This window comes from Melospiza melodia, chromosome 23 (genome assembly GCF_035770615.1).
Source record: "Melospiza melodia melodia isolate bMelMel2 chromosome 23, bMelMel2.pri, whole genome shotgun sequence".
Taxonomy (NCBI): Eukaryota; Metazoa; Chordata; class Aves; order Passeriformes; family Passerellidae; genus Melospiza; species Melospiza melodia.
This window is the reverse complement of record NC_086216.1, coordinates 11898712-11922503: the sequence shown is the minus strand read 5'-3', so window position 1 is coordinate 11922503 and position 23792 is coordinate 11898712. Positions and strand designations below refer to the sequence as shown.

General features: G+C 62.8%; 3 protein-coding genes across 3 annotated transcripts; 1 reads left to right on the top strand and 2 right to left on the bottom strand.

Moving 5' to 3' along the window:
- The first annotated feature begins 459 nt into the window (after positions 1 to 459).
- CNNM4 (cyclin and CBS domain divalent metal cation transport mediator 4) lies at positions 460 to 8587 on the top strand. Its single transcript, XM_063175142.1, has 7 exons — positions 460 to 1873; positions 4487 to 4630; positions 4715 to 4852; positions 5569 to 5738; positions 6242 to 6341; positions 7173 to 7351; positions 8209 to 8587. Exons 1-7 carry the CDS (start codon positions 460 to 462, stop codon positions 8431 to 8433), a joined length of 2370 nt encoding a protein of 789 aa, XP_063031212.1. The 3' UTR covers positions 8434 to 8587.
- A 1750-nt stretch (positions 8588 to 10337) lies between these two features.
- Positions 10338 to 12187, bottom strand: ANKRD39 (ankyrin repeat domain 39). The gene is made up of 4 exons (XM_063175113.1): positions 12041 to 12187; positions 11659 to 11762; positions 11254 to 11457; positions 10338 to 10889 (listed from the first exon to the last, which is right to left on the bottom strand). Exons 1-4 carry the CDS (start codon positions 12171 to 12173, stop codon positions 10752 to 10754), a joined length of 579 nt encoding a protein of 192 aa, XP_063031183.1. The 5' UTR covers positions 12174 to 12187; the 3' UTR covers positions 10338 to 10751.
- A 1849-nt stretch (positions 12188 to 14036) lies between these two features.
- On the bottom strand, positions 14037 to 23172 carry SEMA4C (semaphorin 4C). Its single transcript, XM_063175246.1, is given in 15 exon segments — positions 14037 to 16258; positions 16548 to 16618; positions 16892 to 17049; positions 17138 to 17253; positions 17542 to 17739; positions 17742 to 17763; positions 18092 to 18236; positions 18860 to 19035; positions 19794 to 19939; positions 20015 to 20131; positions 20206 to 20302; positions 20703 to 20801; positions 21278 to 21340; positions 21424 to 21572; positions 23034 to 23172. Coding segments are annotated over 15 exon segments (2508 nt in total). The 5' UTR covers positions 23143 to 23172; the 3' UTR covers positions 14037 to 15416.
- Between the last annotated feature and the right edge of the window lie 620 nt (positions 23173 to 23792).

Genomic DNA, 23792 nt, shown 5'->3' with positions numbered 1-23792 from the left:
CCGGGGGCGTGGTCCTGTGCGTAACGTCACAGAAGGGGCATGTCTCTTTAAGAGTTTCGCTCCACCCCGTGAGGCGGGGCCGTGTCTCTGCGTGAACGTCATGGCCGGGGGCGGGGTCTTTTACTTCTGGGGCGCGGCCAGAGTGTCCCTCCCCCTGCTGGGTCCTGTTCCGTGTGTGACGTAGCCGCTCAAGGCGTGGCCGGAGCGTCCTTCCCCTCCTCTGGGTGGTGTTCCACGTATGACGTCGCCCCTGGAGTGACCTCATTGAACCATCTAGAGCGCGCCCGGAGTGACGTCACTCTTGAGCGGGCGTGCCCAACCGGCCGCCGTTTCCCGAGGGGGCGTGCCCTAGGTGACGTCACCCTCGAGGGGGCGTGCCCAACCGGCCGCCGTTCCCCGCGCGTGACGTCACCGCGCGGCCGCGTCCGCCCGTGCGTGACGCTCCCGCCAGTGCCCAACATGGCGGCGGGCGGCGGCGGCGGCGGCTGTGGGGGGACCCCGCTCTCGCCGGGCCCGTTCCTGCCGCCGCTGCTGCTGCTGCTGGCGCTGCCCGGCGGCGCCGTGCCCGCGGCCGACACCGTGGTGCTGGGGCTGCGCCTGGAGGAGAGCACCAAACCGGCGGCGGCGGCCGCGGTGGCACCGGCGGGGGCGGCCGAGCGCGGGCCCATCCGCCTCACGGAAGGCAGCGAGGCCTTGCTGCGCCTCTACGGGCTGGGGCTGGGCCCCGGCGCCGCCGAGCGCGTGGCCTTCGCCGAGCTGCGGCCGGGCGGCAACGCGTCGAGCGGCAACGCCACGTGCCAGGAGCGCTCGCAGGACCTGGTGGTGCGGCCGGGCCCCGCCGAGCCCCGCGACACCTCGGCCCTGCTGCGGGTGCGGGTGCAGCCGCTGCGCAAGGACGAGCGGGCCAAGACGTACGTGCTGTGCTCGCAGCGGCGGCCCGGGCAGCCCTGGCTGCCGCACCAGGGCCCCGACGGGCACGTGCTGGTGCTGGAGGAGAAGAAGTCGCTGCTGCCGCTGTGGCTGCAGGTGATTCTGATCGCGGGCTTGTTGGTGCTCTCGGGGATGTTCAGCGGGCTCAACCTGGGCCTGATGGCGCTGGACCCCATGGAGCTGAGGATCGTGCAGAACTGCGGCACCGACAAGGAGAAGCGTTACGCCCGCAAGATCGAGCCCATCCGCAGGAAAGGGAATTACCTGCTGTGCTCGCTGCTGCTGGGCAACGTGCTGGTGAACACCACGCTGACCATCCTGCTGGACGACCTGATCGGCTCCGGCATCGGCGCCGTGGTGGCCTCCACCATCGGCATCGTCATCTTCGGCGAGATCGTGCCGCAGGCGCTGTGCTCGCGCCACGGGCTAGCCGTGGGCGCCAACACCATCGTGGTCACCAAGTTCTTCATGCTGGTCACCTTCCCGCTGTCCTACCCCATCAGCAAGCTGCTGGACTGCATCCTGGGCCAGGAGATCGGCACCGTGTACAACCGCGAGAAGCTGGTGGAGATGCTGAAGGTGACGGAGCCCTACAACGACCTGGTGAGGGAGGAGCTCAACATGATCCAGGGCGCGCTGGAGCTGCGCACCAAGACGGTGGAGGACGTGATGACCCCGCTGCAGAACTGCTTCATGATCAACAGCGACGCCATCCTGGACTTCAACACCATGTCGGAGATCATGGAGAGCGGCTACACGCGCATCCCGGTCTACGAGGACGAGAGGTCCAACATCATGGACATCCTCTACGTCAAGGACCTGGCCTTCGTGGATCCCGACGACTGCACGCCCCTCAAGACCATCACCAAGTTCTACAACCACCCCGTGCACGTGGTGTTCCACGACACCAAGCTGGACGCCATGCTGGAGGAGTTCAAAAAGGGTGAGGAGGGGCTGGGAGGGGAATCCCAGGGGTTTGGTCTCCAGGGTTGGAGCTGTGTCTGTGGCCACAGACACAAGGGGACGAGTGACAGCTCAGGGACAGACAGGAGTTCACCAAATTTAAGGTTCCATCCTACCCAAACCATTCCATAAATCCATCTTCTGGTTTAGGTGGGATTTTGGGAAGGAATCCTTCCTTTTGGGGCTGGTGAGGGACATTTAGGGACTCCCAAACCCCTCTAGGGACATTTAGGGGTTCCAAAACCCTTCCTGAGGTGATTTAGGGATTCCCAAACCCCTCCAGGGATGATTGAGGGACTCCTAAACCCCTCCAGGGATGATTGAGGGAATCCTAAACCCCTCTAGGGGTGATTTAGGGATTCCTAAACTCTTCCAGGGGTGATTTTGATCCCTCCAGGGACATTTAGGGGTTCCCAAAGCCCTCCAGGTGTGGGGGAACATTTGGGACGTGCATTCCCAGTCCGGCCCAGTTCCCACACCAGTGAGTGCTGAGGGCTGCTGGGCTCGGGGTTGTCGTGGCTGCTGGCAGAGGCTTTCCCTGCCCCAATCCTGATTAAGGGATTTAGGCTCCCTCTTTGCTCCCTTCCTTCCTTCCGGGCACAAATCCCAGCCCGGCTCAGGAGCCGGGAATTGGCGGGGCTGGGAATTTGTGGGGCTGGGAATTTGTGGTGTTGGGGTTTTGGAGGTGACCCCACAAATTCCCTGCCGGGTTCAGGAGCTCCTTGACCTGCTCAGGGCCTGGGTCAGAGGCAGGAGAGGAGTAATTAAAGCGGTTGCGTTAATTGTGGGGTTGGAGCTGTGCCCTGGGGCAGTGGGGATGTCACTGGTGCTGCTGCCCTTAGGGGGACAATTCCTTCCCATCTCCGGGGTTTGAGTGGGGAATTTCCCTCTGGAGATGGGATGGGAGAGCTGGGAATGTTCTCCTGGAGCTGGGAATGGTCACCTGGAGCTGGGAATGGTCACCTGGAGCTGGGAATGTTCTCCTGGAGCTGGGAATGTTCTCCTGGAGCTGGGAATGGTCACCTGGAGATGGGAATGGTCACCTGGAGCTGGGAATGGTCTCCTGGAGATGGGAATGTTCTCCTGGAGAAGGGAGAGCTGGGAATGGTCACCTGGAGCTGGGAGTGTTCTCCTGGAGAAGGGAAGGCTCCAAGGAGAGCTCAGAACCCTCCAGGAGAGCTGGAGAGGGACTGGGGACAAGGGATGGAGGGACAGGACACAGGGAATGGCTCCCAAATGGAAGAATGGGGATTTTAATGGGATTTTGGGAAGGAATTCCTGGTTGGGATGGAATTCCAAGGCCAGGTTGGAGCCCCCAGGGACAGAGGGACTGGATGAGCCCTGAGGTCCCTCCCAGCCACTCCAGCATTCCATGAACCCCTCCAGGACATTTAGGGATTCCCAAACCCCTCCAGGGACCTCCCTGTTCCTCCCCCAGCCCATTTGGGGCTCCTGGGGTTTGTCCCCCCCTTGGTGACCCCAGCCTGCCCTCCCTGGTGCCCTTTGGCCGTGTTTGCTGTGCCACAGCCACTCCCAGGCTGCTCATCCTGACTCACCTGTCCCCACCTGTCCCACCCCAGCTGTCCCCACCCAGGTGGCCCCATCAGAAGTGGTGAAATCGTTTCTCCAGCCCTGCAGGCACCAACTTTTCCTGGCCCTGCAGGCGAGGGAGGAGCGAAAATGGGATCTGGGATCCCCTGAAATCCCAGATTTTCCTAATCAGCTAAAATTCCCCTAAAATCAGCTTTTCCCCAGTGCCCAGGAGCTGGTGGGGAATGGAATTAAAGGGTGGGGAAGGTCAGGGAGGGAAGGTTTGGGGTGGGGATGGAGGGGGACACGGTGGGGACAAAGAGGGGATTTATTTTGGGATCAGGGAAGGTTTGGGGTGGAGATGGAGCAGGACAAGTTGGGGACACTCAGGTGAGGACAGTTTGGGATTTGTTTTGGGATTTGGGATTTATTTGGGATCAGGGAAGATTTGGGGTGGAGATGGAGCAGGACGAGGTGGGGACACTCAGGTGGGGAAAGGGAATCCCTGGTGGTGACGGTGACATCCCAGGAACTCCAGGCTGATCCCACACCCCAAGGTGCCTTCAGCCTCACGGGCATCTCTTCCCCAGCTTTAACGGGGTTAATTAGTGTCATTACATTGGAGGTTTAATTAGTGTCATTACATTGGAGGTTTAATTAGTGTCATTACTCTGGGAGGGAGCCCAGCCCAAGGGCTCGTTCAGGTTTTAATGAGTTTATTGCTCCAGGGAGGGATGGGATGGGTGGGGACATGGAAAGGGTGGGGACATCCCAGGGCTGGGACATCTTGGGGACATCCCAGGGCTGGAGACATCCCATGGCTGGGAGATCCTGAGGACATCCCATGGTTAGGACATCCTGGGGGACATCCCATGGTTGGGACATCTTGGGGACATCCCAGGGCTGGAGACATCCTATGGGCATCCCATGGGTGGGACATCCTGGGGGTGTCCCATGGTTGGGACATCCTAGGGACACCCTGGGGATGTCTCAGGGCTGGGACATCCTGGGGACACCCTGGAACATCCCAGGGCTGTCCCATTCCAACCCCCCGTGTCCACAGGGAAGTCCCACCTGGCCATCGTGCAGAAGGTGAACAACGAGGGTGAGGGTGACCCCTTCTATGAGGTGCTGGGGCTGGTGACGCTCGAGGACGTCATCGAGGAGATCATCAAGTCGGAGATCCTGGATGAGTCTGACACCTACAGTAGGTTTGGGGCTCCCCCTCCCCACAATCCCATTTTGGGGGTTCCTGGTGGTCCCCTGGAGGTGACCCCGCTGTTCCCCACAGTTGACAACCGCAGCAGGAAGAAGGTGTGCAACCACAAGAACCGGCGGGACTTCTCGGCCTTCAAGGACCCCGACAACGAGCTGAAGGTCAAGGTGTCACCTCAGCTCCTGCTGGCCGCCCACCGCTTCCTGTCCACCGGTCAGTGTGGCTGTCCCAGGGCTGGACATCCTGGGGACATCCCATGGGGACATCCCATGGGACATGCTGGGGACATCCCATGGCTGGGACATCTCAGGGTTTGGGACATGCTGGGGACATCCCATGGCTTGGATATCCCAGGGTTTGGGACATCTGGGGACATCCCACGGATGGAACATCTCAGGGCTCAGCATGTCCTGGGGACATCCCATGGATGGGACATCTCAGGGCTCAGCATGTCCTGGGGACATCCCATGGATAGGACATCTTGGGGACATCCCATGGCTGGGACATCTTGGGGACATCTCATTGCTGGGACATGCTGGGGACATCCCATGGCTTGGACATCCCAGGGTTTGGGACATCCCGGGCACATCCCAGGGTTGAGAGATCTTGGGGACTGGAGGCTCTTGGAGCTGGAGGAGCTCACAAAGTCCTTGTGTCCCCTCTGGTCACTCCAAGCAGAAATTTTGGCTCTTGTCCCATTTTTTGTTGTGTCCATCCCACCCAAAATGGGAGAGGACAAGGTTGAGGATGGGTGTCCTGGTGCCTTGGGTCTTGATGGCTTCTTTGGGACATCTGGGATGGCCATCCTGGCCCTTTGGAGTCCTCCAGGATGGGAATTCCAGCCCCAAGGGTCTCCCAGCCATCCCAGGATGGACACTCACTTCCACCTGGAGGGATTAAAACCATCCCTGACCTTCTCCCCTCTCCAGAGGTGACTCTCTTCACCCCCAACTTCATCTCGGAGAAGATCCTGCTGCGGCTCCTCAAGTACTCCGACGTCATCCAGGAGCTGAAGTTCGACGAGGAGAACAAGAAATCCCCGCGGCACTTCCTGTACTGCAAGAACAAACCGGCCGACTACTTCATCCTCATCCTGCAGGTGAGGCACCTCCGAGGGACCTCGGGCTCGGGGGTTTGGGGAGTTCCTGAGGGATTTGGGGAGTTCCTGAGGGATCTCAGCCCCAGGGGTTTGGGGAGTTCCTGAGGGATTTGGGGAGTTCCTGAGGGATCTCAGCCCCAGGGGTTTGGGGAGTTCCTGAGGGATTTGGGGGGGTTCTGAGGGATTTGGGGAGTTCTTGAGGGACCTCAGCCTCAGGGTTTGCAACAATTCCTGAGGGACCTCAGACCTTGAGGTTTGGACAATTCCCATGGGATTTGGACAGTTCCTGTGGGATCTCATCCCTTGGGATTTGGACAATTCTCATGGGATCTCATCCCATAAGATTTGGACAATTCCTGTGGGATTTGGACAATTCCCATGGGATCTCATCCCTTGGGTTTTGGACAATTCCCATGGCATCTCTTCCCTTGGGATTTGGACAATTCCCATGGGATCCCATCCCTTGGGATCTGGACGTGGACCTTCGTTGTTTCTCCCTGCAGGGCAAGGTGGAGGTGGAGGCCGGCAAGGAGTGCATGAAGTTCGAGGCAGGAGCCTTTTCCTACTATGGGGTGATGGCCCTGAGTCCTCCTCCAGGATCTGGTGAGCATCTCCAGAACCTTCCCGGGATCCCAGGTTGGAGCTGGAGCTGGGAACGGGAGATTCCAGAGGTTCCAAACCCCATCAGTGTCCCGGGGTTTAGGTTTAACAGAGGTTTAGGTTTAGGTTTAGGTTTAACAGAGGTTTAGGTTTAGGTTTAGGGTGGGATTCCAGAAGTTAAACTCCTATCCCCTGTGGAGAATGGGATTCTTGTTAAATCTCCATTGTTAGGAAGAGTTCTGGAATCCTACCTTAAACCTAAACCCAAATCTAAACCTCCACGAGGGAATTCCAGAAACACATTCTGGATTTAGAATGGTGCAGAAAATTGGATTCTTGTTAAACCTGCCCTGTTAGGAAGAGTTTAATTTTCACAATCCCACCTTAAACCTAAACTTCCAAAAGACAATTCCAGGAACCCTTTCTGCCTTTAGAACGGGGCTGAAAATGGGATTCTTGTTAAACCTCTACTGCTAGGAAGAGTTTAACTTCCACAATCACATCTTAAACCTAAATCTGAACCTCCATGAGGGAATTCCAGAAACCCATTCTGGCTTTAGAACAGGTAGAAAATGGGATTCTTGTTAAACCTGCCCTGTTAGGAAGAGTTTAAGTTTTAGAATCCCACCCAAAAAACTTAAAATTTATTTTACTAAACCTAAACTTAAACCTAAACCTCCACGAGGCCATTCCAGAAACCCAAAGAGTTCTGCCTTCAGAACGGGGTGAAAAACCCAAATTAAGGGGATGAGCTCTTGGGCATGGGTGGAAAAGTTGGAATTGGGAATGTTGGGAAGGACCAGAGGACGACCCCAGCCCCTCCTGCCCCCCCAGAGATCCGATCCCCGTCCCACATGAGCGGCCTGAACCGCTCGGCCTCGCTGAGCTACCACGAGCGCTCGGACTCCATCTCGTCACCGGTGAGCGGCAGCAACAACCAGCTCAACGCGGGCGGCGCGCAGTACGTGGCCGACTTCAGCGTGCGCGCCCTCACCGACCTGCAGTTCGTCAAGGTGAGCGGTCCCGGATGGAACAGGGCTGGGAGAGGCCTTGGGGATGGGAGGAACCCTGTGGGACGGGAGGAACCCTGTGGGAGGGGATTCCTGACCCATCTGGGGTGGGAGAATCCTTTGAGTTGGGATTCCTGAGCCATCTGGGCTGGGAAAACCCTCTGGGATGGGAGGAACCCTTTGGGATGGGATTCCTGACCAATCATGGCTGGGAAATCCCTTTGGGATGGGATTCCTGACCCATCTGGGGTGGGAGAACCCTTTGGGATGGGATTCTCGACCCATCACCCCATTCCCAACCCCTCAGGGCCTGGAAAACTCTTTGGGATGGGAATTTCCCCCTTTGCCCTCTCCCACCCCATTTTAGGATGGGAGTTCCATCCATGCCCCATTTTAGGATGGGAATTCCAAACCTATGGGTTCTCCTACCCCATGTTAGGGTGGGAATTCCATCAGTGCCCCATTTTGGGATGGGAATTCCATTGATGCCTAATTTTTGGATGGGAATTCCAAACCTTCGGGGTCTCCAACCCCATTTTGGGGTCTCCAACCCCATTTTGGGGTGGGAATTCCATTGATGCCCCACTCTGGGATGGGAATTCTATCAATATCCCATTTTAGGGTGGGAATTCCATCAGTGCCCCATTTTGGGATGGGAATTCCATTGATGCCCCATTTTGGGATGGGAATTCCATTCGTGCCCCATTTAGGGGTGGGAATTCCATCGATGCCCCCTCTGTGATAACAATTCCGTCCCTGTGGGCTCTCCTGCCCCATTTTGGGACGGCAGTTCCATCCCTGTGGGCTCTGCTGCCCCTCTGTGACGCCCCCCGCCCCGTCCCACGCGCTGTCCCGCGCAGATCACGCGGCAGGAGTACCAGAACGGGCTGCTGGCGTCGCGCATGGACAGCTGTCCCCAGTCCCCCGACGGCGGCGCCCCCAGGGCCGAGCCGGGCGCGGCGGAGAGGACGGAGAGGACGGAGAGGACGGAGGCGCCGGCGCCGGCCGACGAGACCACGAGCCTGCTGAACGAGAGGAACTGCCTGAGCCGGCGCGGCAACCACAGCGGCACCGAGAACATCTGACCCCGGCCGCGCCGGCCGCCTCGGCGAGCCCGGCGTGCACGGACCTTCCCGGTGGGAGCAGGAGGAGGAGGAGGAGCTGGAGGGGATGGAGGAGCTGGAGGAGCTGGGATCGCTGCTGCTGTTCCGGCCCGGCTCGGTGTGGGACGGACGGAGCGGCGCGGGCACGGCGCGGGCACGGCGCGGGCACGGCGCGGGCACGGCGCCGACGGCTCAGGGAGCTCCGGGGTGGGGTGGGGGCACCACCGTGGGGACCCTGGGGTGGGCACCCCAACCCTGCCAGGAAACCTGGGATGGACATGGACATCTCAACCCTGCCAGGGGACCTGGGATGGACATGGACATCTCAACCCTTCTAGATCTGGGATGGACATGGACATCTCAACCCTTCTAGATCTGGGATGGACATGGACATCCCAACCCTTCTAGATCTGGGACGGACATCCCAGCCTTTCAGGAGACCTGGGATGGACATGGACATCCTGATCCTGCCAGGAATCCCAGGATAGACATCCTAACCCTGCAGGAGACACGGGATGGACGTGGACATCCCAATCCTTCAGGAGATCTGGGATGGACATGGACATCCCAACCTTTCCGGATCCATCCAAATCTTTCAGGAATCCCAGGATGGACAGGCCAACTCTCCTGGAGATCTGGGAGGGACATGGACACCCTAACCCCTGCAGGAGATCTGGGATGGACATGGACACCCCAACCCTGCCAGGAGATCTGGGATGGACATCCCAATCCTTCAGGAAACCTGGGATGGACACCCCAACCCTTCTAGATCTGGAATGGACATGGACATCCCAGCCCTTCCAGGTCCATCCAAACCTTTCAGGAACCCTGGGATGGACAGACCAACCCCTCCAGGATCCTTGGGATGGACATCCCAACCCTTCCAGAAACCCCAGGGTGGACATCTCAATCCTTTCAGGGTCCATCCCAAACCTTGTGGGAACCCCAAAACCTTCCAGGCTCCATCCCAAACCCTGCCAGGAACCCCAGGATGGACACCCCAAACCTTCCAGGACCCCCGGGATGGACACCCCAAACCTTTGGGATCCTCGGGATGGGATTTCCATCACTTTAGGTTCTCCTTCCCATCCTGGGATGGGAATTCCAAACATTTGGGGTCTCCTTCACCATTTTGGGATGGGAATTCCAAACTTTTGGGGTCTTTCCCCCATCCTGGGATGGGAATTCCAAACCTTTGGGGTCTCCTCAGCCCTTTGGGGTCTCGTCCACCGTTTTGGGATCTCCTGGGATGGGAATCCCGACCCCTCTCCGGTGTTTTTGGGGTCTCCTGGATCAATCCCAGCCCCTTCCCTGCTGGCCCGGGGATTTTAGGGTCTGGATTTTGAGGTCTGGACTTTTGGGGTTTGGACTTCAGGGTCTGGATTTTTAGAGTTTGGATTTTGGGGTGACACAGCGCTAGTGACCAAAGTTGTACAGGCAGGAGGGGGCTGAGGGTCCCCCCAAAACCCCCCTGGGGTTTTTTGGGGTCAGAGCTTGACCCCAAAACCACAAAAATAAGCACAAAAGTTCCCCCTGGGTGAACTCCTGTAAGTTATTGGGAGAAGGTTGAATTATTTTTTGTTAATCACATCTCGACGATCAGTTCCTAGCTCCTTCTGCGGGGAGATTTTAGAAATAATAATAATTAATTAATAATAATAATAATTAATAATTAATAATAAGCCAGGAAAAAAAAAAGAAAAAAAAAAAAAAACGAAAAAAACTTTTTTATTAAATCTTCCTCTATGCAAACCCCTCCTTTTCCTCCCCCCTGGGGAATTCCTATTTATTGTTCAGGTTTTGATTTGTATTTTCGGGGAGCTCGGGCCGCGGGGGGATGGGGGGAGGGGCGGGGGGGGCCGGGCCTCCCCCTCCCGGTTCTGCCCCTCCCCCCGCGCCCCGCTTGTCGAACCGACCGTGGAATTTTCATTTCACGGAGGGTTTTTTTTTTCGGGTTATTTTTTTGTCAGATGGGTTAATAAAAATTCTATATCTGTACCTGGCTGTGCTCGGTGCCGCGCGGGGGGGGGGTCCCGCTGAAAAAGGACGCGGCGCCTTTAAATCCCCCCCCACCCGCGGGGGCTGTTTACGCCGCTAAACCCCGCCCCCTAACTGCACCGAGGTGCTGATTGGCTACATGGGAGGAGAGGCGGGGCTGCAGGGAACGGCGGGAGGTGATTGGTTGAGATGGGAGTAGTGGGCGGGGCGTGCTGGCGGAACCCGGAAGTGGCAGCGCCGGTATCGGGACGGGCACCGGGCCCGTGACAGTGCCCGGTCCCGGTTGTCGCCGCTGTGTCCGCTCAGGTGTCCAGCAGGTCCCACACGGCCGGGTGCGCCCCGTCCCGCGGGCTGCGGCCCCGGGCATCGCGGAGGGCGGCGAGGGCCGGGCGCTGGCGCAGGAGGAGGGCGCAGAGCTCGCGGTGCCCCTGCTCGGCGGCCTGGCGGGCACCGGTGTCACCCACGGGCACCCGAGAGGCACCCACGGGCACCCTGGCAGAGGAGGAGCCCCGTGCCCCCCACCCGGTTTGGGCAGGGGGTGCCCCCTATGCCCCCCTCTAATTTGCACATTGGGGTCCCCCTGTGCCCCCCACCCACTTTGGGCAGGGGGTGCCCCCTATGCCCCCCTCTAATTTGGACATTGGGGTCCCCCTGTGCCCCCTTTAATTTGGGCAGGGGGATGCCCCTGTGCCCCCTCTAATTTGGGCATTGGACCCCCCCTCCCCGAGCCCTCCCGTGCCCCTACCTGGCATTGGGATCCCCCCGGTGCCCCCCCCCCCCCCCCGGTGCCCTCCCGGTGCCCACCTTGTGCAGGCCGGTTCTGCCGTCGCCGTCGGTGGCGGCGGGGTCGGCTCCGTGTGCCAGCAGCAGCTCGGTGACGGCGCGGTGCCCGCAGTAGCAGGCGCGGTGCAGCGGGGTGGCACCGCCGGGCGTGCGGGCATCGCACGGGGCACCGCGCTCCAGCAGCAGCCGGCAGACCCCGAGGTGCCCGTTCCGGCTGGCATAGTGCTGCGGGCACGGCACGGGCGGCCTCAGGGCTCGAACCCCGGGACCCCCGGTGCCAGGGACCCCAAAGACCCCCGGGATCCCCGGTGCCAGGGCAGGACCGACCCCAAAGACCCCGGTGCCCTCCGTGCCCCTCGTCGCAGGGCCATGTACCCGGTCAGGACCCCCGGTGCCCCCCGTGCCCTCCCGGTGCCCCCGGTGTACCAGTGCCGTGTACCCCGCCAGGTCGGGCTCCGCGGGGTCCCCTCTCCGCTCCAGCAGCTGCAGCACCCGCGCCTCGTCCCCGTCCCGCGCCGCCGCCCAGATCCCTGCGGGCAGCGGGGCCGCCTCAGCCACGGGCCCGGTACCGGTGCCCAGAGCCCCCCGGTGCCCCTCCAGTACCCCCACCCAGAGGCCCCGGTACCGCTGCTCCAGCCCTTCCCGTGCCCCCTCCGCTACTCCAACCCCTGCCCAGAGCCCCCCGTGGCGCTCCGGTACCGGGTACCCCACACAGGGACCCCCCCGTGCCCCTCCGGTACCGGGTACCCCACACGGAGCTTCCCCGGTACCGCTGACCCGGCCCTCCCGGCCCCGGAGCCCCCCGGACCCCGCTCGAAGTCCATCTCGGACAGGCTCTGGTGCACGCTGGGCACGGCCACGCGGCCCTGGCAGCACGGAGAGGGCAGCGCCGCCCGGCCCGGGCAGCACGGAGCGGGCGGCGAGCGGCGACCACCGGCCATGGCAGCGGCGGCGCTGAGGGACGGGCGGAGAGAGCCGAGGGGCGGCGGAAAGAGCCGAGCGAGACCGGGAGGGGCCGAGTGCAGGCGGAGAGGGCCGAGGGGGGACGGAAAGAGCCGAGGGAAGGCGGAAAGGAACGAGGAGAGCGGAAAGAGCCGAGCGAGGTCGGGAGGGGCCGAGTGCAGGCGGGAAAAGCCGAAAGAGCGTGAAAGGGCCGGAAAATGCCGAAGGAATCCGGGAAGGGCCGAATGCAGCCGAATGACCCCGCTTCCGAACCGTTACGGCGCATGCGCACTTTCCACAGCCACTGCCTCCGCCAGGGGGCGCCAGGAGCCGCTCAAACCCCCTTTGGGACCCGAGGTTCGTCCCCCCCCCCCCCCCAAATTTTGGGGTTCCCAAGTCCCCTCCCCATCATCAACAGGGCTCCCACTCCCCATTAGGGCGGTCCCAAGGATCCCATCTTCCCCCGCTGGGGGTTGCCAGGGGTCCCCTCCAAACCTTTATGGGGTCCCTGAGCTCCTCTGTGCGCAGAAATGGGGGTCCCACAGCACTAATGGGGGTCCCACAGCAGTAATTGGGGTCCCACAGCAGTAATGGGGGTCCCACAGCAGTAATTGGGATCCCACAGCAGTAATGGGGGTCCCTCTCCTCTATATTGGGGTGCCCCTGGGTTCCCCCTCCCCTATTTTGGGGTATCCTTGGGCTCCCCCTCCCCAGTATTGGGGTGTCCCAGAGGCCCCTCCGCTATTCTGGGCTATCCTTGGGGTCCCCCATCCCCTGTACTGGGGTGTCCCTGGGCTCCCCTCCCCCCCGGCACTCCCATGCCGCCCCCAGCCCCATTTCCCACGGCCCGGGCCCGTTCCCAGCCCCCTCCCCCATTTCCTGCGCCGTTCCCAGCGGAGCCTCCCCGGGGATGGGGGGGGAGCCCGGCCCGGCCCCCCCGCCTGGGAACGGCTCCGGGTTTGTCCTTTTTTAGCCCCGCTGGAGCTTTTTCCATGAGCTCAGCACCGGGGGGGGGAGAGAACCGAAACCTCCCGCAAATCCTCCCCAAAACCTCAACGAAACTTGCCCAAAACCTCCCCAAAAACTTCCCCAAAAACCTCCCCAAAAAAATCGCTAAAAACTTCCCCAAACCTCCCCCAAAATCTCAGCCAAAATCTCCAAGAAACCTCCCCAAAATCTACCCCAAAATATTCCCCAAATCCTCCCCCAAATCTCCCCTAAAAACTCGCCAAAACCTCAACGAAAACTTTACCAAAACCTCCCCAAAATTCCCCCAAAAGCTCCCCAAAAATCCCTAAAATCTTCCCCAAATCTCCCCCAAAATCTCAGCCAAAATCTGCAAGAAACCTCTCCAAAATATCCCCCAAAATCTTCCCCAAATCCTCCCCAAAACCTCCACCAAAACTTTCCCAAAACCTCGCGAAAATTCCCCAAAAACTCCCCCAAAACCTTCCACAAATCCTCCCCAAACCTCCCCCAAAAACTCGCCAAAACTTCAACAAAAACTTCCCCAAAATTCCCCAAAAACTCCCCCAAAACCTCCCAAAAAATCCCCAAAAACTTCCCCAAACCTCCCCCAAAACCTCAGCCAAAATCTCAAATAAACCTCCCCAAAATCTCCCCTAAAACCTCCCCAATATTCCCCCAAAACCTCCCAAAAAAATCCCCAAAAACTTCCCCAAATCTCCCTCAAAATCTCCAAAAAATCTCCCCCAAAAACCTCCCCAAACTCCCCCCAAGCCTCCCCAAAATTCCCCCAAAATCTCCTCTAAAATCTCCCCAAAATCTCCCCCAAAACCTCCCAAAAAATTCCCCCAAAACTCCTCAAGAAAAAAGAGAAATAGAAAAAAAAAAATCCAGGGTTTGTTTTTGGCTTTTTTTGGAAGTCCTTTTATTATGAATATAAAAATACTCAGGTATTTACAGCAAATAAATATAATTTCGGTAACAAATAAATTACACTGGGGGGGGTTATACAAAAGGGGAGGGGGGCGTGCAGGGGTTGGGGACAGGAGGGGACAAAGGGGACAAAGGCCAGGGCAGGGTGGGCACAGAGCCCTGGCAAGGGGGGCACGGAGGGAGGGGGTGGAGATAGAAAAATGTCAGGGAGAAAAACCCGAAATCGGCCCAAAAAAATCGTCCCGAGGGCAGCGGGCACAAGGTGGGCACAAGGGGTGTCCCCACGTCTGTCCCTCCATGGGGACACCGTACCGAAGGGGGTGGCACCGGGAGCCCAGGGTGGCAGCCCTGTCCCCAAGGGAGATGCCCAAGTGACAATGCTGGGTGCCAGGGTGCCAATCCTGTCCCCAAGGTGGGCACCAATGCCAGCGCGTCAGTGGCACTGAGGTGACACTCCCGTTTCCAGGTGGGCACTGGGCGACACTGCTGTCACCAAGGTGGGTGCTGGGGTGACCATCCTGTCCCCAAGGTGGGCACCAATGCCAACACGTCAGTCCCCAAGGTGGGCACTGGCACTGGGGTGGCACAGGGTGGATCCTGCGGTGACACTGCTGTCCCCAAGGTGGGCACTGGGGTCACCCTGCTGTCCCCAGGGCGGGTATCGGTGTGGCAATCCTGTCCCCAAGGTGGGTGCCAGTGCCAAGTGTGCGTTGCCAGCTGAATCCTGGTGCCAGGCGCCCGTCCCAAGCTGGGTGCCAGTGCCAGACGCTTGTACCCAGCTGGGTCTTGATGCCAGATGCTTGTCCTCAGCTGGATCCTGGTGCCAGGTGCCCATCTCCAGCTGGATCCTGGTGCCAGGCACCCATCCCAAGCTAGGTCTTGATGCCAGGCACCTATGCCCAGCCTGGTTCTGATGCCAGATGCTCATCCCCAGCTGGATCCTGATGCCAGGTGCCCGTCCCCAGCCGGGTTCTGATGCCAGATGCTCATCCCCAGCTGGATCCTGATGCCAGGCACCTATGCCCAGCCGGGTTCTGATGCCAGACGCTCATCCCCAGCTGGATCCTGATGCCAGGCACCTATGCCCAGCCAGGTTCTGATGCCAGACGCTCAGCCCCAGCCGGGTTCCGATGCCAGGTGCTTGTCCCCAGCCAGGTTCCGATGCCAGGCACTCATCCCCAGCCAGGTTCTGATGCCAGGTGCCCGTCCCCAGCCAGGTTCCGATGCCAGGCACTCATCCCCAGCCGGGTTCCGATGCCAGGCACCCATCCCCAGCCGGATCAGCTCCGCCGTGCCCGCTCCGCGGTGCCCGCAGCAGCCCCCGGAGCGGAGGCGGGCGCGGCTCACACCGACGACTCCTCGGGGTTGGAGTCGGGCAGGGGCTGGCGCTGCTGCAGCTTGCGCCGCAGCTCCTCGGCCAGGTCGGCGCAGGCCGGGCGCTCCTCGGTGCCCAGCGCCAGGCGGATGTACCCGTTGGAGGCCGAGCCGCGCAGGGGGCCCAGGTGGATGCGGGTGGGCGAGTGCAGCGGCTGCCCGGGGATGGCGGCGGGCGGCGAGGCCGCGCCGGGGCCGCCGTTGCGGCAGCAGGCCGTGCCCGCCGTGCTGGCGTGCCCGGGCACGATTTTCAGCGAGCCGTCCGAGTAGTAATAACTGGACGGGTCCCAGAGCTTCTCGTCCGAGTCGGAGGCGGCGCTGGGCACGAAGCGCGGGCTGGGCATCTCCTTGGGCAGCTCGATGGGGTACACCAGCGTGCTCTCGATGGCCTTGGCGCCCTTGCCCAGCTCGTGGCGCAGGCGGCGCCACAGCGACAGCACGGCCAGCAGCAGCAGCAGGCACAGGGCGCCCAGGCACACGGCCAGCACCCACACCACGCCCAGGCTCTCCAGCGGCGCCCGCGTCTCCAGCGGCGCCCCCGGGCCCGCCAGCACGGCCACGCGGTACTCCTGGGCGGGCAGGCGGGCGCCCTGCTCCTCGGCCAGGCAGCGGTAGGTGCCGCTGTGCTGGGCGCCCGCGCCGGGCACCACCAGCGCCCGCAGCCGCGCCTCGCCCAGCACCAGCACCTGCTGCGCCGCCAGCGCCCGGCCCTCGAAGGTCCAGAGGGCGCGCGCCAGGTTGGAGGCCAGGCGGCACGTGAGCACCAGGTCGGTGCCCGCCACCACCGTCACGTTCTTGGGCGTCAGGGAGCCTGCGGGGACACGGCGGGACAGGGGCGTCATGGGGTGGGGGCCATGGAGGGGGGTGGGATGGGATCCTTGGGGTGGGATGGGATCCATGGGATGGGATGGGATCCATGGGGTGGGATGGGATGGGATCCATGGAATGGGATGGGATCCATGGGGTGGGATCCATGGAATGGGATGAGATGGGATGGGATGGGATCCATGGCATGAGATGGGATCCATGGGGTGGGATGGGATCCATGGGTTGGCATGGGATGGCATGGGCACACCCGTGTGGCACCAGTAGGGTCTCACCTTGCTTGGCCACCTGTGGCACGGAGCAGGCGCCGGTGTCGGAGCTCAGCACGTCCTGTACCAGGTGGGAGCTGCGGGAGGATGGCACCATGAGGAGGGTACCCATGGTGCCACCTCCCCAGGGATCACTGATCCCCTCCTGGCACCCCTGCACAGACACCCCAAAATCCAAAGGCTCCTGGAGCTCCTTGGGGCTGTGCCCATTCCCTGGGCAGTGCCAGCCCCTTCTGGGGACAGAACCCTTCCCCAGCTCCACCCTGACCATGCCCTGGGTGCCACCTCCATGCCCTGGGTGGCATCCCCGTGCCCTCAGTGCCATCCCCATGGCCCCGGTGCCCTGGTACCCGTTGTGCCCGTCGGTGCGGACGCAGGCGCTGCCGTTGCGGCTCCAGGCGCAGTAGGGGTCCCGTGCCAGCACGCAGTCGGTGCAGGACTGGTAGCGCCCGCACTCTGCCAGGGGCAGCTGTGCCACCTGCAGGCGGGACCCGGCGAACAGCAGCTTCTGCCAGGGCGGGGAGGGCACAGCGGTGAGGTGGCGCTGCCGGGTGGCACCGCGGTGACGCTGCCACCCCCACCCCTGGCACGCTCACCTTGGTGCCCGCCAGGACCAGGCTCTCCACGGGCTGGGCGGGCTCGAACACCTGCAGCTCCTCCACCAGGTGGATGCGGGTGCCCAGATCCAGCGCCTTGTGCACCCAGCCGTCAGCTGCGGGTTGGCACGGCGGGCATCAGCCACGGGGCACCCCGGGGCTGGACACGTGGTGCCCTGTCCCCATGGTGCCCTGTCCCTGCTGTGCCATGTCCCTGCTGTGCCCTGTCCCTCGGTGCCACGCCTCCTTAATGCTCTGTCCCCTCTGTGCCCCCTGTCCTGCTGTCTCTGTCCCCTGGCATTCCCTGTCCCCTGGCATCACCTGTGCCAATGAAGAGCACCTCATAGGTGCTCCCTGTCCCCTGGCGTTCCCTGTCCCTGGCATTCCCTGTCCCCTGGCATTACCTGTGCCAATGAAGAGCACCTCGTAGGTGGCCCCGTCCAGCCCTGCCACGCGATCCACCACGAGCTGGGTGAAGTTGGCATCCCTCTTGAGCAGCAGCGGGCGCCCGCGCTGGGGTGGCACCGGCTCGTCCATCAGCGGGTGCTTCTTGGCGAAGTTGAGCGTGTTGTCGGGCAGCTCCAGGGAGCTGGCAAAGCCGTTCTGCGGTGCCAGTCCGTGATGCACTGCCAGGGGCACAGGGGGCACCGTCAGGGCATGGGGGAGGACACGGGGGGATTGTCTGGGCATGGGGGAGGGCACAGGGGAACATCAGGGCACATGAGGGCACGGGGGCACTGGGGTGGGTCCCAATCCCTCTCAGGACGCCACAGATGGATCCCAATTCATCTGAGGGGGCACAGATGGATCCCAACCCTTCAGAGGGCACCCCCAGCCCCTGGGACGGATCCCAACCCTTCAGGGGGCACCAATGGATGCCAACCCCTCAGAGGGCACCCCCAGGCCCCCAGCTGGCCCCAGCCCCCCCCAGCCTGTTGCCGTGCCCGCTCTCACCGCGCCAGGCCGGGGCGTGGGCACCTCGCCCGAGTAGCGCCCCCATTTCTGCGCCTGCTCCCGGTACTCCTTGTAGGGCCCCTCGAAGGCCTTCTTCACCTCCAGGATGGGGTAGCGGCAGATGGCAGAGACGTCCACGTCACCCCTGCGGGCACACCGGGAGTGGGCAAAGGGACAGGGGCACCGTGGGCACCACGGGAACTGGGACAGGGCCATCATGGGCACCAGGACAGGACCAACATGGGAACTGGGACAGAGCCACCATGGGCACCAGGACAGGACCAACATGGGAACTGGGACAGGGCCACCATGGGCACCAGGACAGGACCAACATGGGAACTGGGACAAGGCCACCATGGGCACCAGGACAAGACCACCATGGTCACTGGGACAAGGCCACCATAGTGACCATGGGCAGAAGGACAAGACCACCATGGTCACTGGGACAAGAGCACCATGGTCACTGGGACAAGGCCACCACATGCAGAAGGACAAGACCATCATGGTCATCAGGACAAGGCCACCATGATCACCGGGACAAGGCCAACATGGTGACCATGGGCACTGAGACTAGGCCACCATGGTCACCAGGACAGGAGCACCATGGGCACCAAGACGAGGCCACCATAGTGACCATGGGGACCAAGGCAAGACCACCACGTGTACAGGGACAAGACCACCATGGTCACCGGGACAAGACCACCATGGCCACCAGGACAAGGCCACCACGGTCACCAGGACAAGGCCACCATGGTCACTGGCACTCACCAGCGGGCCTGGAAGACGCCGAAGAAGGCGGTGTCCTGCCAGCGGGCGCCGGGCAGGGTGAACACGGCCTGCAGGCGGTTGAAGTGCAGCTGCTGCTCGGGGGCCGAGCACACCAGGCGCGCCTTCAGGAACGACGTCCACTTCTTCTGCAGCGTGCGCGCGCCGCCCACGTCACCCTGCGGGGACACGGGCACTGTGGGCACCGCGGGCACCGGGACACGGCCACTGTGGGCACCGCGGGCACTGTGGGCACTGGGACACGGCCACTGGGGGCACCGCGGGCACCGGGACACGGCCACTGGGGGCACCGCGGGCACTGGGACACGGCCACTGTGGGCACCGCGGGCACCAGGACACAGCCACCAGGGGCCACCATAGACACGGCCACCATGAACACCACAGGCACCAGGACAAGGCCACCACGGGCACCAGGAAAAGGCCACCATGGGCACTAGGACAAGGCCACCATGGGCAGCAGGACAAGGCCACCATGGCCGTCCAGGACAAGGCCACCATAGGCACCAGGATAAGGCCACCAGGACAAGACCACCATGGTGACCATGGGCACCAGGAAAAGGCCACCATGGGTATCCATGACAAGGCCACCATGCTGACCAGTGGCACTGGGACAAGGCCACCATGGGCATCCAGGACAAGGCCACCATGGTGACCATGAGCAAGGCCACCATGGGCATCCAGGACAAGACCACCACGCTGACCACTGGCACTGGGACAAGGCCACCATGGGCAACAGGACAGGGCCACCATTGTGACCATGGGCACCAGGACAAGGTACCTTGCAGACCCGTGCCACCCGTGCCACCACCTGCTCAGTGTAGCAATCATACCCAACTGCCAAACCTCATGCCGACTTCCCAACCCTCAGACAGCTCAGGGCGTGTCCCCAGGTGTGCCCAGGTGTGCCCAGGCGTACCTTGCAGACCCGTGCCACCCGTGCCACCACCTGCTCGGCGTAGCAGTCGTACTCCACGGCGCGCTCGCTGAAGAAGAAGTAAACCTTGTCGTCGTCGCCGCTGCCCGCGCTCTCGGGCACGAAGGCCGACGCCACGAAGTGAGGCTCTGCAAAAGCTCCCTGTCACACCCGTGCCCTGCCCCCCGTGCCCTCCCGTGTCCCCTGTCCCCTGGTGTCCCCACCGTTGAGCCACGAGGTCAGGTACTCCGTCTTCATGGAGTAGTGCGGGCCCAGGTTGCGCAGGATGACGGGCTCCGTGCCCAGGAAGTTGTTGAAGGTGGCAGAGTAGAGCTCCCCGTCTGTGAGGGAGGTGTTTAAGGGGGGGTGGCGGGCACGGGTGGCACCCCCCCGTGTCCCCAGAGGTGTCACCTACCCACAATGAGGCCGGTGTGGCCCTTGGTGGGGTCGTAGGGACATTTGCCTTTGCCGTCCTCGAATGCCACCGGGTCCAGGGTGAAGCCGGAGAGCTCCTGCGGGGCACAGGGTGGGGTGGGGGGCACTGGGTCATTTCTGTGCCACCCACACAGGCCCAGGGACATGGACACCCTCCAGGTGACCCTCTTGGGGACGGGGACAGCCTGGGGCCACCCTCCTGGGGACAGAGCCACCCTTGGATGAGGGACAGGGACACCCCTGGATGATCCTCTTGGGGACAGGGGCCCTCCAAGATGACCCATCTGGGACTGTCCCTGTCCCTCACCCAGGGCTGCCCCTGATTCAGGTGACCCATCTGGGACACCCCAAGTGCACAAAGACGCCCCCAAGCTGCTCTCACCGCCACACAACCACCCAAAACGCCACCCCAGGTGACAGGGCCACCCCTGGGGAGGGCAGGGGACGGTGGGGACAGGGATCTGGGGAGCCACTCACGATGTAGGTGCACTTGGGCTGGAAGGCGTAGGTGCCACACGCGTACAGGTGGGAGCTGTTGTAGCTCTGCAGGAAGCGCACGTAGTTGAAGCAGTCGGTCTGCGAGGGGACACAGGGACATCAGTGGGGACAGGGGACAAGGGATGGGGCACTGGGGAGCTGGCACCGTGAAGGGGTGGGGACAAGGGACACTGCAGAGGGACAGTGGCACAGTAAAGGAGTGGGGACGTGGCACGAGGACACTGGCACGGGACAGGGATAGAGGACGGGGGGCACTGCCACCACATGGGGACAAGGGGAATGAATGTGGCACGGCATGGGGACACAGGGCATGACACGGAGACACAGGGACAGGGATGCTGGAGCTGGCATGGCACAGTGGCACGGGGCATGGCATGGGGACACAGGGACAGGACCTCTGGAGCTGGCAGAGCACAGAGACACAGGACATGGCACAAGGACACAGGGACAGGACGCCTGGTGCTGGCACAGCACAGAGACACAGGACATGGCACAAGGACACAGCCCCTGGCACTGGCACTGTGCCCCAAAGCCCCCCATGCCCCCGTGCCCACCTGGTTGTTCTTGCCCTTCTGCACGCACTCCGCCTTCTTCTCCACGGGCGCCTCCCAGGAGATCTGGGGGTGGCACAGGGGTCAGGGGCCGGCAGGGCACCCCCACCCCGAATGCCACCCTGGTTTGGGGTGCCCCGGGGCCTCACCGCCGCCTTGAGCTCCACGGTGCCCGTGGCCAGGGCGAACACGGCCTCGCGGGCACCCACGTAGAGCAGCGCCTCGGCCTCGTCCAGCGTCAGCGTCAGGTAGTGAGAGACCCCGCCCTGGGAGAAACGCTTGGCAGTGTCCTGCAGCTCTGTGGGGACAGGGACAGTGAGATGGGACATTGCAGAGTGTGGGGACACCGGGCTGGGACCCCCCTGCAGGTCTATGGGGACAGGGACAGCGAGACGGGACATTGCAGAGTGTGGGGACACCGGGCTGGGACCCCACAGCACCCCCAAACTCTGTCAGATCCCCCCTGCAGCTCTGTGGGGACAGGGACAGCGAGATGGGACATTGCAGAGGGTGGGGACACCGGGCTGGGCCCCCCCTGTACCTCTGTGGGAACTTGGGGACCCTCCCCTGCAGCTCTGTGGGGACACCAAGCTGGGACCCCCCCCCCCCTCGCAGCTCTCTGGGGACAAGGGGACGCAGGGCAGGGACCCCCGAGGGCACTCCCGCCCCCGCCGGCCACCCCCGGCCCCGTGGCACACAAAGGTCCCTTTGTCACCAAACACAGTGGCCTTTGCAGGGACCCCCCCCGCGCCCCCCGGGCTCTGCAGAAAGGAACCATTGAGGGGACAGCGCCAGGGCCCCGGGCGGGGACAGGGACACGGGGCTGGCACGGCACGGGGGCGGTGGCACGGCTGAGGGTGGGGGCCTGGCCATGGGGACAAGGGACAGGGACACAGCGAAGGCGTGGGGACAAGGGACACAGCACAGGGACACAGCGAAGGAGTGGGGACAAGGGACACTGCACAGGGACAGTGGCACAATAAAGGGATGGGGACAAGGGACACTGCACAGGGACAGCTCCAGGTGTAGGGACAAGGGACATGGCCTGAAGACAGCATAGGGACAGTGACACAGTGAAGGGACTGAAGTCTCAGGCACAGGGACAGTGGCATAGCAGAGGGCACGGGGACAGTGGCACGGGACAGGGGGCACTGCCACCACATGGGGACAGGGGAATGTGGCACAGCATGGGGACACAGGGCATGGCACGGGGACAGGGCCACTGGAGCTGGCACAGCACGGGGACACAGGGTGACAGCACAGGGCAGGGACAGAGGCTGCTGGCACGGGACAAGGACAGAACCTCGGGGTGCCGGCAGGGCACTGGACATGGCAGAGGGACACGACAGGGGACATGGCCGAGGGACAGGACAGGATGATGGCAGGGCGTGGGGACAGGAAATGGCAGAGGGATGGGACAAGGGACACGCAGACGGATGGGACGGATGGGACAGGATGGTGGCAGGGCGTGGACGCGGGGGACATGGAGGAGGGACAGGACAAAGGACCTGGCAGAGGGATGGGGACAGGGATGGGACAGGAGGCACAGCACAGGGATGGGGACAAGGGACACAGCACGGGGCAGGGGCCCCCACGTGCTGGCACGGGACTGGGGATGGCACATCTGGCACATCCCTGCGTGTCCCCCGCATCCCAGTTTTGGGGACACCCACCGACACTGTGTGGGAAGGGACGGGACAAAAGCCACCCGGGGTGGTGACGACACCCCACACCCTGTCCCCGATGCCCTGGCACTCACCCTCGTAGGGCACCGTCCTCCTGGGCACAGCGCTCCACGACGCGCCCGGCGTGCCGGCGGCGCCGGCGGCGGCGATGACAAGGAGCAGCAGCACGGTGACAGCGGCCATGGCCCCGGGGCGGCGCTGGGGACACCGCGGGGTCCCTGCGGGGGGACACGGGGCCCCGTCAGTGCCACGGGGCAGCGGCGCCGGCGGCGTCACGCGGGCGGCGTGGGCACAAGGCGGCATTGAGCGCGCCGTCACGAGGCCGGGGCACCCCACGCCCTGGGGACAGCGAGGAAATGGGGAGGGGGGAGCCAGACCGGGCACTGCCCACCCCCCACGTCCTGCCCGGTGCCCCCGGGGTGCCCTGGATGGTACCAGCCCGGGGCGGGCAGGATGCGGCGGGGATTGTTCGGGCCGGCCCGGCGGGAAGCAGGAAACCGGGGGGGCCCGGGGGGGCCCCGGTGACGGCTCGGGAAGGATTTCCGGGAGGGCGGGGGACGGGAAGGGCCGTGGGAATGGGGGACACCCCCGGGCGGGCTTCCTGCGGCGGGGGAGGGTGGCACGGGCACAGCTGGGGTGGCACGGGCACAGCTGGGGCGTGATGGGCACAGCTGGGGTGGCACGGGCACAGCTGGGGTGTGATGGGCACGGCTGGGGTGTGACAGCCATATCTGGGGTGTGACAGCTACATCTGGGTTGGCATTGGCACAGCTGGGGTGTCACAGGAACCTCTGGGGTGTGACAGCCACATCTGGGTTGGCATTGGCACAGCT

Bases quoted from the DNA above. Each gene is read 5' to 3' on its own strand.
- CNNM4 (XM_063175142.1), top strand. From the start codon at position 460: ATGGCGGCGGGCGGCGGCGGCGGCGGCTGTGGGGGGACCCCGCTCTCG. The intron at 5,739-6,241 runs GTGAGGCACCTC...TTCTCCCTGCAG, and splicing joins ACTTCATCCTCATCCTGCAG to GGCAAGGTGGAGGTGGAGGC. The intron at 7,352-8,208 runs GTGAGCGGTCCC...TGTCCCGCGCAG, and splicing joins CCGACCTGCAGTTCGTCAAG to ATCACGCGGCAGGAGTACCA.
- ANKRD39 (XM_063175113.1), bottom strand. From the start codon at position 12,173: ATGGCCGGTGGTCGCCGCTCGCCGCCCGCTCCGTGCTGCCCGGGCCGG. The intron at 11,763-12,040 runs GTCCGGGGGGCT...CGCTGCCCGCAG, and splicing joins CGAGATGGACTTCGAGCGGG to GGATCTGGGCGGCGGCGCGG. The intron at 10,890-11,253 runs GTGGGCACCGGG...GGTGCCCGCCAG, and splicing joins GCAGAACCGGCCTGCACAAG to GCCGCCGAGCAGGGGCACCG.